This window comes from Tiliqua scincoides, chromosome 6, assembly GCF_035046505.1.
Source record: "Tiliqua scincoides isolate rTilSci1 chromosome 6, rTilSci1.hap2, whole genome shotgun sequence".
In the NCBI taxonomy this organism is placed as follows: Eukaryota; Metazoa; Chordata; class Lepidosauria; order Squamata; family Scincidae; genus Tiliqua; species Tiliqua scincoides.
The window spans coordinates 27,295,729-27,308,956 of NC_089826.1; the positions used below are offsets into that span (position 1 = coordinate 27,295,729).

Consider the following 13,228-nt stretch of genomic DNA (forward strand, 5'->3'; position numbering starts at 1 on the left):
AGAGATTCTTTGCATTGAGAAGCAGTATAACTGGCCTTAGTTTGTTGGCTCAGTTGAGTCAGTAGTATAGGAACTCTACTAGCCCTTTGGAAGAGTAGATTATCCAATATTGCTTGATGTATAGATTGGATTAACCCATTTTTGCCCAGTCCACAGGTGTACACGTTTGATCCCTGTTGTGTATATGCAGTGTTGGGCAGAAATGGTTAAAGATTCATCTGATTCACCCAATTTTTCCAACCAACATACATGAAATGCTTGAGCCATTGACAGGCCCTCCTCAGGAAGAACCATCTAAGTTGTATATAAGATGAAAATTGTAAGCATAGGAGAGTTAAGAATTGGATGAAAATAAAAGTTAGCAGAGTAGACAAGGATGAGATGGGGAGGTGAAGATGACAGCCAGTGCTGGAGTAGGGCAGACTGCCCAGAGAAGCCCAACCACAGCTCCAAGTTGAGGAAGATCCAGGTGCATCCATAACCTCCTCCATATCTGAATTTGATAGGGCAAGCCATAAACCCATGATCACAGCTATGGCGACCCCCACTGGTGCGAAGTCATCCCTCTCATCACCCCATCAGATAAGGAGGCATGCCATGCGCATAGAGTTTTGAAAGGATAATACTGTGTTCCGTGCAACTGATTTTTCTGAGTGAAATTATTCCTGATAATGTGCCCAATATTCATCTTAGATAAAACATTTTATTTGAGCTTTGGATGGAAATGAGAATTCTGGGTCATACCGACCCCCACTTTCTATATGGGCATCCCCCGCTCATTTGACAGGTTCGGGACCAGAGCAAGGGTGAAAAGTGAAAACAGTTGAAAAATGGAACCCGGTCTTTTTATAGTTTCCAAATGTTGCTTCCAATGCTTTTTTAGCTAGCAAATTGCAAATACCTTTTTTATCTTGCAAATTCCTGCTGCAAACAAAGATTTTGGCAAATGGACCCTCATTAACCCTTTCTGGAATGGAAATTGACTGGAAGCTAAAGTTAATGCATGCTCTCTCTCTCTCTCTCTCTCTCTCTCTCTCTCTCTCTCTCTCTCTCACACACACACACACACACACACACACACACACACACACACCCCAAAACATTTTGAATTACCATGTCATATGCAGATCAACATGGGGGAGGGTAATTTTAGCCTTAAGAACAGCAGAGAGAGGTTGAAAGACTGGAGCATGTGTTGAATGAATGACTTCTGGGTTTTACTGAAATGTGTTGAAAGTGCAGATCGTCAGAAAATGAACTGTCAGAAAGCAGGGGATACTTGTATTCCTTAAGTGTTTTGCTATAACTGTAAAATAACAAAAGGAGGTACATACTGGGTTGAGCAGGATGGTAAGAAACAGTTCGCCTCCTCTGATACTTTTGTCTAGTTCTTGAGGACCTCCAGGATATTCTTTGTAAAAGATTGTATGGGTGAAAAGTCCACATGTCTGTCGCGGAAGTACCTGAAAATAAAGAAACAAAAACATTCAACAGATGTTTTTCTTTTGGAGGTTCCTTCAATTTCTAGATGCCTGACTGCTGGATTTCTAGTGTTTTTAATTACTGATTTTCCTTTTTTCTAAGATAGAAATGCCAGCCCTGAACACACTATCAGAATCAGGGAGTAAATGACTTGTAACAGTATGACATATTACCAGAGCAATCAATATTGTATAGCCTATTCCTAGGAGAACTACAGCAAATCACTAAATCTCAAAATGGCAACCATTAGATGGATGGTCCAGCATCTGACAGTCAATCATGGGGACTACAGTTTACCATTCTTCTGGTTAAACCACAATTCGGAGCAGTTCTGGGACAAAGCCGTCTTGTCACATATGGGAGAATTTTGACAGTCATCACTTGGTAGCATTATGATCTCTGCTGGGTCACAGGAAGCTGCCTTATACTGAATCGGACCATTGGTTCCTCTAACTCTGCACTGTCAGTTCAGACTGGCAGTGACTCTCTATGCTTTCAGGCAGGATTTTTTTCCTCTGCCCTACCTGGAGCTTTGAACTTCTCAAGTATATCTGGTTGGTCATTGTGGGAAACAGGATGCTGGGCTAGATAGGCCTTTGGCCTGATCCAGTAAGGCATCCTTATCTTCTAGTAACACTGGCTTAAATTGGAGCTTTCATACAGCCATCATAATAGCCACTAACAAGCCTCCATTAATGTTACTAAAAGTAGCAGAATCATGTACTGTGCCCTGAGCTCTCTAGAAGAAGGGTAGGATATAAATACAATAATAGAGCACTTTGAAAGCTGGCTAAGCGAATGGCCATCACCATAGATTGTGGCAGTGATCCTTATTTGGATGCAACAGAGGTTTTTGTGCATGACTTCTCCTGGGTCTCTGGTAGTTAATGGTTGTAGCATCCTAATAAGTGTCTTCTTGTAGTCTTAACTTTTAAAGATGTATATAAGTCTTTTTTAAAAATGTGGCCCAATTGCATTGCTTTGTGCAGGGGTTTACAACAATACAATATATTTCCATGGTTGTAAAATGGGTTTTGGCTGCATCAGCAAACATTTTGCATGTGCTGCTGCAAACGGTGGCAGCTCAGCAGGTCTGCCACTGGAACAGTATAGGTAAGTCTGTCATAGTGGTGGGGGCAGAACTGGGAGGGAAGGAAGGGGAATGGGGGCGTTCCTGGGAGGAGCAGAGGGCAGTCAACTGGCAGTGGCATATTCCGCCAATATCCTAACCCTGCGGTTCTCAAACTTGCAGGGAGTTTGAGGACTGCAGTAAGTCCTTGCGGGGGAGCAGGGAAGGCAGCGGGGGCGGAGAGAAAGCAGAGACTAAGAGGGCTGTAGGGACTGGCATGTAACCAGTCCTTGCAGCAGCCTCCCTGGGGTGCAGGGAGCCCTGCGCGAGCGTCTGCAGGGCTCCCCAAAGCTTAAAAAGTGAAAGCGCAGTGATCACGCCCTGCCTCTGCAAAACAGGAAGTGGAGTGCGACAGCTGTGCTTTCACTTTCATGCAGTGCATGTTCTGTTGGTGCACCTGAAATAGTGGTGGGGGGATTTGGGTAGGATGGGGCTCACAGTTCCACCATTGACCTTTACCACTACTTTTGTAATCCAAGTTGATGTAAAAATGTCAGGAAGATCATCTTCACATCTGCAGAAAGCCTTAAAACCATCTCCTTGATCTAAAACATTTATTCAATCTTTGAGCTTCCATCTTCTTTTTAGAAATAAGTAAGGAGTTCAACATAAATGTTCATGAGTATGAAGCCTATTTTATACCAAGATCCAGTTATATCCACTCTTTCACAGAACGCTTGCAAGTACCGATACAGTATTGGTAGCCTCTGGTAAAAGCTTCCGATTCCCATCTGCCTAAAATTCTTTGACCTTTCCTTTAGACATGATGTTCATCTGTGCTTTTTTGCTCCAATCTGTTCCCTCTTGTTGTTTTGGTTGTCACAGCTGCCAAGCAGTCAGTGCCTTTCGACCAATGATGGTCCAAGTTTTAATCCTACATAGATGTAACCTTGGACCAACCGCTTTGACCCATGCCATGACATTCAGCGGAAAATATAAGCAGCTGTCCTCTCTTTGTATTGGCTGGGACTCATTGCACTTCTTCTGCTATGGAAATTGCTGCTTTCAGCATGTCAAACAACAACTGGCAGGAGAAATATTATTATTATTATATTTATATAATTATTATTATATTATATTATATTATATTATATTATATTATATTATATCATATTATATTATATTATATCATATTATATTATATTATATTATATTATATTATATTATATTATATTATAATAATAATAATAACAACAACAACAACAACCACAACTACAACCACCACAACAACAGTATTTATATACCGCTTCTCAACAAAAATATTCACAAAGTGGTTTACAGAGAAAAATCAAATGACTAATGGCTCCCTGTCCCAAAAGGACTCGCAATCTAAAAAGATGCAAAAGAACACCAGCAGACAGTCACTAGAAAAGACACTGCTGGGATGAGGCGGGCCAGTTACTCTCCCCCTGCTAAAAAGAGGAGCACCCACTTGAAGAAAGCGCCTCTTACCCAGTTAGCAGGGGTACGCAGGTCTAGCTGAGTTTGTGAGGAACAAATGGATAAAGCATGCTGTAATTCTATGGAGAGGAGTAGCCATAGGAGAGGCTGTAACTTGTGTTCCCATGTAATAATTATTGAAATGCTCATCTTTTTCTAATTAAGGATGAATGAAATCTGTTACACATAAAAAGGAAACATTTTGCCATAGTTAGACCTGTGAGAGTCATTCTGTTACCTGACATCCCAGAAGACTGTGCAACAAGTTGTCCGGGTAGACCCAACTGCCCAGAGCAGGGGTGCTCAAACTTTCAATTTTAGGGATGTTGGACCTTTAACAAGTGTATAGAAGAGAGAATTTCAGCAGGTGTAGCTTGTTATCTGTGGGATGACAAGTTGCACCTGCTGCAATTCTCTCTTCTATACACTTGTTAAAGGTCCAGCATCCCTAAAGTTGAAAGTTTGAGCACCCCTGGCCCAGAGCATCCCGGTGCCCAGATCAACTGGACATGAACAAGGTCCAGAGACGGAACGGTAAGCTCTGCTCACAGAGCAGAGAGCTTTCCCCAAACTGCATCGGGCCCCTTGACCGAGTTTTGGAAAGCCCTGGACTAGGGTATCTGAATGTGACTGAATTTTCCATTCAAGGCCGTCAGAGTTTTTCCATTTTCTCCACCACTTATTAAAAACCGCTCTTCAAAACCTTAAGCTACATGGAAACAGCACTGCTTTAGCCATCTTTGCGAAGGCCTGATTATGAAGGAATGGAAATGGATGTACCATGATGCCACTGTGGATGAAGCCCCGCCTGTACCGTGCAGGTTTCAGATGAGGGTACTCTTCTGTACTGGTGACTTTAATACCCCAGACTTTCTTCCAGGCTTCGTACAGCTGAATATGAACAGGGTAGACCCCAGAATGGTGTGGAGCCACTGCATAGCCCATGTCGGTTGGAATGCCGTGTTCCTAGGGGGGAAAAACAAGGAAAACAATACTGGAGTTTACTGGAGAAAAATTTATATTTTCAGTGTATCTCATTGACATAATACACAGATAGCTGTAAGCATTGTAAACAGTAGAAATTTGAGACAAATAAATACCTGTTTAGCCCCACACCATTGGGACCAATATGAAAGTACAGTCAGAGGTGATTAATCCCAAAATATGCATATTTATATACTATCAATATTTATCAGGCCATCGTACTCTCAAGGTACAGATATACATAAGAGAAATACAAAACATTATCTCCGGAAAAATCCCGAAGTCTCACTGCTGCAATACTTGTCTTCTTTAAATGAGAATTACAACTGGTTTTTACTCTCTGGCCTTGAGTTCTGTCTGGGAATGGTGGGGACTCCGCTCCTTGTTCTCTTCAAAGAAATGGCACACAAGATATGCATGACATGGAAGGAAATTTTGAGTCAAACTGTTCAGGGTCCATCAACAAAACACCACCCAGGCAGTTTCTCCAAACTAGGCCTCCCCTTCACTACAGCAAACGCAAAAGTGAAAGGAAATCAGACTCACTGACCATGTACAAGCACATTTAAGAGCTTCCATGGGCTGCGTCCGGCTCACAGGACTTATATTTGACACCTCTGTCCGAACCCCTTTTGTAGCTCTTTTTGCAGCCCTTACATGTCAAAGGTTGCAATCCTAACCACACTTTCCTGAGAGCAAGCCCCATTGAACAAAATAGGACTTACTTCTGAGTAGACCTGGTTAGGATTGTGCCCTTAGGCTTAACTAGCAGACATAGATCCAAGGATTTCCATGGTGGCGGTGGAGGCTTTCTCTGGGACAAATGAACGAAAGTTCACTTACACAGAGGCGACACCTTCTTATTCTACTTAAAGGGCCACAAGTACGGGCAATAGCTCTTTCAAGCCACCTTCAGCTCTTTAAAACTAAAGATACTTTTTGTCTCTAGCTGTGATTATTTTTCACTCATCTTCTCAATCATAGAAAATGCACATGAGCAGGGATGCGTTCTGCAGTTAAAAGGAAGTTCTACAGCAGGAGGAAGAAGAAGGGTGTGTCATTCAAATCCTCCACAGCTGTTCTGTGGACTTCATTCTAAGAGTGACAAAGATCTGTCCAGTCATGAGGTAATAACAAGTGTAACTCTGGTCAACTCTTCTAAGTGCCTTTAAGAAGCAAGCTCAGAAGGCCTCAGGATGAGACAGGCCATGTGAGTGAACTTGAATAGTTTCATTTATGCAGCAGAGGGGTTTCTCTCTCTCTCTCTCTCTCTCACACACACACACTCACACACACACACACACACCAGAGAAAGTCCTCACAGATCAGTTGTGCTTGTTATTTTTCAGATTGCCGGATCGCCAGAGGATTTTGCCTTGATGCTTTCCAGTGAGTTGTAAGCAAACAATGAGAGTCCAATTCTACACAATTCTACTCAGAAGTACATCACACTAAAGTCAGTGGGTAGAGGTATTTGAAAACAGTGTTATTTACCTTACTCAGAAGTAAGCCCATTGTGATCAGTAAGACTTACAGCCCAATCCTATGCTTCTCAGTGCCCAGGGCTGCAGTGGCACCAAAATGGCAACCACTGCATCCAATGGGGCATGGAAGCAGCATCAAGTCTCCTTGGGGTAAGGGAATTTATGTTCCCTTACACTGTGTAGTGGCCAGTGTAAGGGAATGTGTCTCCTTGGTTCTACGCCTGCTATTTAGTGGGAACTGAATCAAGGAGACCTGTGTCAGGTTTCCCAGGCTGGGAGGGGGGTTAGGATATGGTGGCATAGCCTGTTGCTGTCTCTGCCCCTTCCCGCCCTGCTCCCACCCTCCACCTCCCCTTCCCCTTGCCCTCTCCCTGCCTTGGAACGCCTCCTACCATCCTGACTTACCACTTTGCTGCCTGGCGCTTGCCTAGAGCTCCAGGCGGTGTGTGATCAGTCTCTGCCCAGAACTGGCTCAGAGTGGGCTTGTGCTGAGCTGGTGCCAGCCTGGCAGTGAGTGTTGCAGGCGTGCCTTATGACATGTTTGTGACACTCAGTGTTTGTGAGAGGCAGCGCTGGCCCAATTTGATTGGGCCTTTAAGGCTGTAATCCTGTTTTACTCACTAGAAATAAACACCTCTATCAATGGGGTTTAATCCCAGGTAAGTGTGGATAGGACTGTAGCCTGAGGTAGTAGGACAGATTTGCTGTGTGATGTTGTTTCTGTGTATTAAATGCCTTGTATGGTAAAATGCCAATAGTCCAGCACCTTTGGGACTCTTTGGTAGTAACAAATTATACCAGACTATGAGGAGGTGTTATCTGACCTTGATGATTCCTGGATCTAGCATCCCCATTGCTATAGCAACCAAGGTGCTACTTACATTTACTGCCAAGTAACTTGGACAGTCCCTGAGTGACTTCTGTAGCCTGTCTCAGCAATGCCATGACCAAACCAGGTGTGACTGAACCTAGGCAGAGGTTGGCAAGGTTGGAAACCTGCTCTTGGACAATTTTGATGCCCAACTACCAGGAATGCCAGACAATTAGAGTGTGTCAATCTCTAGTTTTGCTCATGTAGCGATTACTTTTTGTCTGCTTTCCATGGATTTTGCAAGACTCAAAGTACTGCAGTGTAGAAACATGTTACTTCTCTGTAAGAATGGTTTTGTTTTTTTCAGTCGCTGCTTTGTTTCTGGAAGTTATTTGTAATTGGAATGCTTTTTGCAAGGTGTAACTAAATTTATATGTAAGAATGTCACACTTCGAAAGAGGCTTGCCTTTCTCAGAGTGTGATGTCCAACTACAGCAAAAACTTCAAAAGACATTCTGGCTGCTATTGTGCATATGCAAATTACCTGGAATCACTCATGGTGTCTGTTCCAGTTCTGGTTTCTTTGCTCTAAAACTCAGCAGACACAACTAGATAGATAAACAGAAGCCTTATCATGCAATGTCTTCTATAATTTTTGTTCTGAATACCTTCTCCTGAGGAATGCAGTGTTGGGCAGAAATGGTTAAAGATTCATCTGATCCTAACCCTGCACCAGTACAGCCAGGCCACATGGTCTGTGCTGTATCAAACACAGGGTAGGAGGCAGTTGGAGGTCACCTTGGGGAAAGGAGATATTTTTCCCCTTACCCTGTGAACACCCCAGCCTGCCTTATGGGGCCATGTAGGGTTGCCCAGGATGGGAGCGGCAATAAGGATACAGCTTGGGCTTCCGTCACCCCGTCCCAAGCCTGATCCTCCCCCATTCTGCTCTCACCCTGCCCAGAAATGCCCCTCTCCACCCCCATAATGCCCTTCTGCCATCCTCTCCCACCTCCTGCACCACTCAGTACAATCCAATCTGTGTTGCCCAGTGCTACTGTGCACACATCCTTAGGCCTTTGCAGCCGGCTCTCAAGTTGGCGCAAATGTTCCTTTTGGCATGTTTGCAACACTTGGGAGCCAGCACAGGGGGTCTGCGCTGGCACAAGTCAACATTAGGATTGGGCTGCCTGTCACTTCCACTCTTTAAAAATAAATTTTAAATCGCAAACTTTTGGTCTGAAGATGATCTTACGCATAGTGTAGGGAATGACTCCATCAGCACCCACCTTGTTAAAAATCAGCTTTGGTGAGTGGGGGGTTGCCTGAAGCTGCAAAGTTGATGTTTTAGGCCACAATCCTAACCAACTTTCCAGCACTGACATAAGGGCAATGCAACTCCGAGGTAAGGGAACAAACATTCCCTTACCTTGAGGAGGTCTCCGTGACTGCCCCCCCCAACTGCAGGATGCAGCACATGCCCCACTGGCACAGCTATGCCAGTGCTGGAAAGTTGGTTAGGTTTGTGCCCTTAATCTATAGCAAGTCGGTCTCCCAGAAAGCAAGCAGATTTTGCCAGCTTCCAGTCTGCTTCTTTGGAATTCAACTGCAACTGGGTGGGGCTTGTTTCTGTGTAAAATAGAACTCTGAAGTGTGAAGCCCCCTTCTGTACCTCCAACCCACCTGGTGTCCAGGAGGCTGCCTATGATCAAAGAATGTGTGTGACAATGAAAACAGAGGTAACTTGCTAGTTCTCTCTCTATTTGAAATGCCAATAAAATGCATATGACAAAAGGGAAGCCAAGAAATGTCAAGCAGAGAAGATGTTAATGATGAGAACTCTTGGGAATGGCAATTAAAGTAACTGTCAGCAGCTTTTTAAGATATGCTAGGAAAAATCACAAGGATTTGCCAGTGACCTGCATCAAGATTTTGTCAGGAAACATTGTTTGTAATTGACTGAACTTACAGAATGGCTCCATTTATATAGTAGATTTACAAGCAAGCAGGATAAAATCAAAGAGAGTGGACAGAAGGTAACATATTATTGAAAGGAAATTTAATATCTTTCTCTTTATAGCTGCTGGAAATGAAATTCAATATGTAATAAATTGGTGGTGTGCTTTTTTCTTTTTCTTTTTTAAACAAGATTTTATACTCCATATTGGAAATGTGAAATGAACAAAGGATATTTGATACTTGAGCACTATAATTTCCTACCAAACAATATTTGGGTTTTTACAGTAGGTTGAGTGAGCTGTTCAAGCATCAGTGCCTTTTCACATGGTCCACTGCTATATACACTGTTATAAGCTCGAGTCACCTCCTGTTTTCACAAGCACTAAAAAGTGCAATTTCTGACCCTGCAAATTGAATGGTTCAGTGTAAATCCAGAAGTGTCAAAAAGATTCAAGTTAGTCTTGATAACTGTGAAAAATGTGAAGGAATTCCCTATGAAATGTGGCTCTTCGTACTAAAAACGAATACCATTGCTTTGTTCAGAAAGTTTCACCACAATATGCCTTACAACTTTTAATGCTTAAATGAGCGTCTTCAAATGTGCAGTTCTGCTAACCCTATGCCTTGCATTAAGGCTCTAATAAATGCTTTTAGTGCCCTGATGACTGAGGACAACTGGGTAATTTTCATTATTTTTCATTACTTTTATTTCTTATTAGACGTGCATAAAAAAGTTTCCATGGAGCAAGGCCAGATCAGAAACAATGGACAATTAACTATGGTAATTGCACTCTCTACCACATGCCTGTGCTTTTATAGGCAGCTGCACATACTGTGTTCATTAGTGTGGGTGAATTGAAGAATAGAACACCTTAATCTGAGACAAAGTTCACCAGTGCTCTGTACGGAAATACTTTTCATTGTGAGGGAACATTCCTTGAATATGATAATTCAACAATAAAAACAGGGCCTCTGAGCATATATGAAGGCTATTTTGCTTACCGTCAAGAAAATCCAATCATCCCAACAACACTAGAAACTTGGAGAGGATTTTTATTTAATTTATTTATTGGGGATCATTTTTAATCCCGCTTTTCCATTCGGAAAGCACCTAACATGGCTTATGATAAGAACAGTGGCGTCTCTAGGAGGGTACGGGGGTACGGACTGCATCGGGTGACGTGCACAGCAGGGTAACACCACTACTGGCAAAAAAAATTTAAATCTTGAATTTTTGAAAAATACCATCATGGTATATATCATTCAGTGTATGTTGAATTGCATGCAGAATGCAATGTGTTGAAGTATCTATTCTATCAAAAGTTATAGCCAAAAAACCAATGGAAGCGGGGCAATGATACATCACCACATTCACCAACCAGAGCATTACTCCACCCACTGCATGGGGGGAGGTCCATCATAGGGGTAACGCGCTAGGCCTCCCACACTGGGTGACACAAACCCTAGTGATGCCACTGGATAAAAAAGTAGATGGGCAAATATCCAAAGTGGGTGGAGTCAACTGAACTGTTCTGCTGGGTCCTCTTACTGGTTCCCATTTGGTCTCCTTTGCCTCACCATGGCAGCAACTGAGAAACAGGGTTTCTGGTTAAAAAAAAAGAATTCTCAAGTTAGGGTGGAGCTGGAGAAGCCAAAGGACACAGCTCTGGCAAGGCATTTATGCTTTTCTTTTATCTTTTTACCAGGGATGGGCAAATTCAGCGCAGCTTGATTCAAGTCGAGTCACAAGTCTCTGCCCCCCACAACTTGACTTGAAAACAAGTTATAGTGGGGGCACTTTCCGAATTGCCAAGTTGGCTTTTTGTGACTCGAAAAGACTCGAGTCACGACTTGTTCACTTTAAAAACCCAAACATGGAAAAAAAGGGGCTGCTGCTGGGCTGTGTATGTATTGAAGTTCACTTTAAACACTCCCCTGATGTCTCTACCCATCTGTAAACAAGGCGGGAGGACATGGGAGGAACTGCAAGAGAGCGGGGATAGAAGTGGCAAGAGGGAGGAGGGTCACATGCAGTAGCTGGGAGGCTTACCAGAACAACACAGTCCTTTGCAGCTTTAATCAGAAGTAGTCCCATTTACGCCAGTTGCTCAATGAGCCTCCTCCCAAGTAACAATGGAGTCAAGTGGTTGACAAGCGTGATGGCTACGAACCACCTTCCCCTGGCTTCCCTGCCTCCTCCCCCTCCCTAGGCTTCTCCAGTCAATTCTAAGGCAAGAAACCCCTTGGGCTCCTCTTCCTGCCCTACCTCAGCCAAATAAAATATCAAACCTTCCATCCTTCCAACGATCATCAAGGGAAAGACAGCCTGCTCCCACCCACCCACCCCTGCTTGGATGCAAAAGCAAACATTAACTCTTCCCTCCTCCTGGCTGGAACTTCCCTGATGCTCACTGGTCTGAATGATGGCCCCACAAGGTTTTTCACTCCATGAAAACAGTAAGCAAGCACACCCAGACACATGCAGGCTCGAGCTGCGTACGTGGGGATGAGTACTGAGTCAAGGGGCCCTTGACTTGAGTGTTTTTCTGAGTCTTCCTCATGCACGACTCCAGTGTAAAAGAGTCAGTGAAAAATGCTGATTTTTGTGACTTGGATTCAAGTCACCCGACTCGAGTTCCCCTCCCTGTGTTTTACCCCAAGAAATGCTTACTGTCCTGGCCTTTAAATCAGTGGTCGGCAGGAGATTGCAGAGTAAATGAATACAGATTACGAAAAGTGGAATAGACGCTTGAGCAATGTGTACTGGGGAGAGAAATGGGGGCGCTCATGCAGTGAGCCTTGCTCTAAAATTGGAATATTACAAGCATGGACCTATTTTTGTTTGCTGCTAACTGATGATAAAACGTCTGTCAAAGATGAGAAGGATCTCACAAAACAGCCCCCAATACTAGTTATCTGCCAGAACGTGAAATTATTGTTCGGACCCGCAAAATAATTTGTATTCGTCAACCCTAAACTGTAGAAATGTGGTTCTAGAAATGAGGTCAGAGGCAACGTGAACAGTCCCACTTCTTACTGTTCAAAGTTCATATGCAAACTTTATTTTAAAAGTTGGGGGAGGGGGAAAGTGGAGAAAAAATAGACTTTTTTTTGCTGCCTTCTTCTCAGTGGCAATGGTCTTCTTCCATTTTCTTCCAAGTAGTCTCAGAATTGATACTACATCATGACTGTGCTTGCCAGGAAGAGCACAATAAGTTTCATCCAGTGGTGTCACTAGGGGGTGCGGTGAGTCTGAACTGCACAAGGTGTCACAGTCAAGCTGATGACAACACACCTCCCGAGCCTCTGTTCAGTGATCTTTGGCCCACTTTAGGCCCAACTGCCTCACACCCTCGCCGACTGGGCCTGGAGCAGGCTGAATACAGCTGAACGGAGATGGTCTGGAGGTGTGCCTTTTGCATTTAAAGCAATGCGATAGCCCGAAAGGTCAGGGGCGATGTGATTATGCCACAAAGGCCCAAATCCTAACTAACTTTCCAGCACTGGCATAGCGGTGCCAACGGGATGTGTGCTGCATCCTGCAGTTGGGTGGCACTCATGGAGGTCTCCTCAAGGTAAGGGAATGTTTGTTCCCTTACCTTGGAACTGCATTGCCCTTATGTCGGTGCTGGAAAGTGGGTCAGGATTGTTCCCTAAGTCCACCCAACATCTGGAACATTGAATTTCTGCAGATAGATGCTGCACCAAGTGGCACCCTATGAATCAACCCCCCTGTGAAAAAAAGCATTCAAAGGCTGGCGGCTCTAAATTGGCCTGCCAGTGGGTAGTCATTTTTGCTTCAGCCGTAAGGCGAATGATACCGGCACACTTTTTCTAACTTCTCTGCAACCAGGGCTGGAAACCTAACAGTTTAAAATAACAGTTAAATATTCAGAGAGAGGCCTGGGATATTGCTGTGGAGATTGCACCCAATGTCCC

General features: G+C 43.8%; 1 protein-coding gene across 1 annotated transcript in view; it reads right to left on the reverse strand.

Moving 5' to 3' along the window:
- Positions 1-13,228, reverse strand: part of LOC136655607 (bifunctional heparan sulfate N-deacetylase/N-sulfotransferase 4) — a 138,527-nt gene that overhangs the window by 66,084 nt on the left and 59,215 nt on the right. Inside the window, exons 4-5 of the mRNA XM_066632185.1 lie at positions 4,832-5,017; positions 1,335-1,463 (exon numbers count right to left, since the gene is read on the reverse strand). Of these exons, the coding sequence (XP_066488282.1) occupies positions 1,335-1,463; positions 4,832-5,017 (315 nt within the window). The remainder of the gene's footprint in view (positions 1-1,334; positions 1,464-4,831; positions 5,018-13,228) is intronic.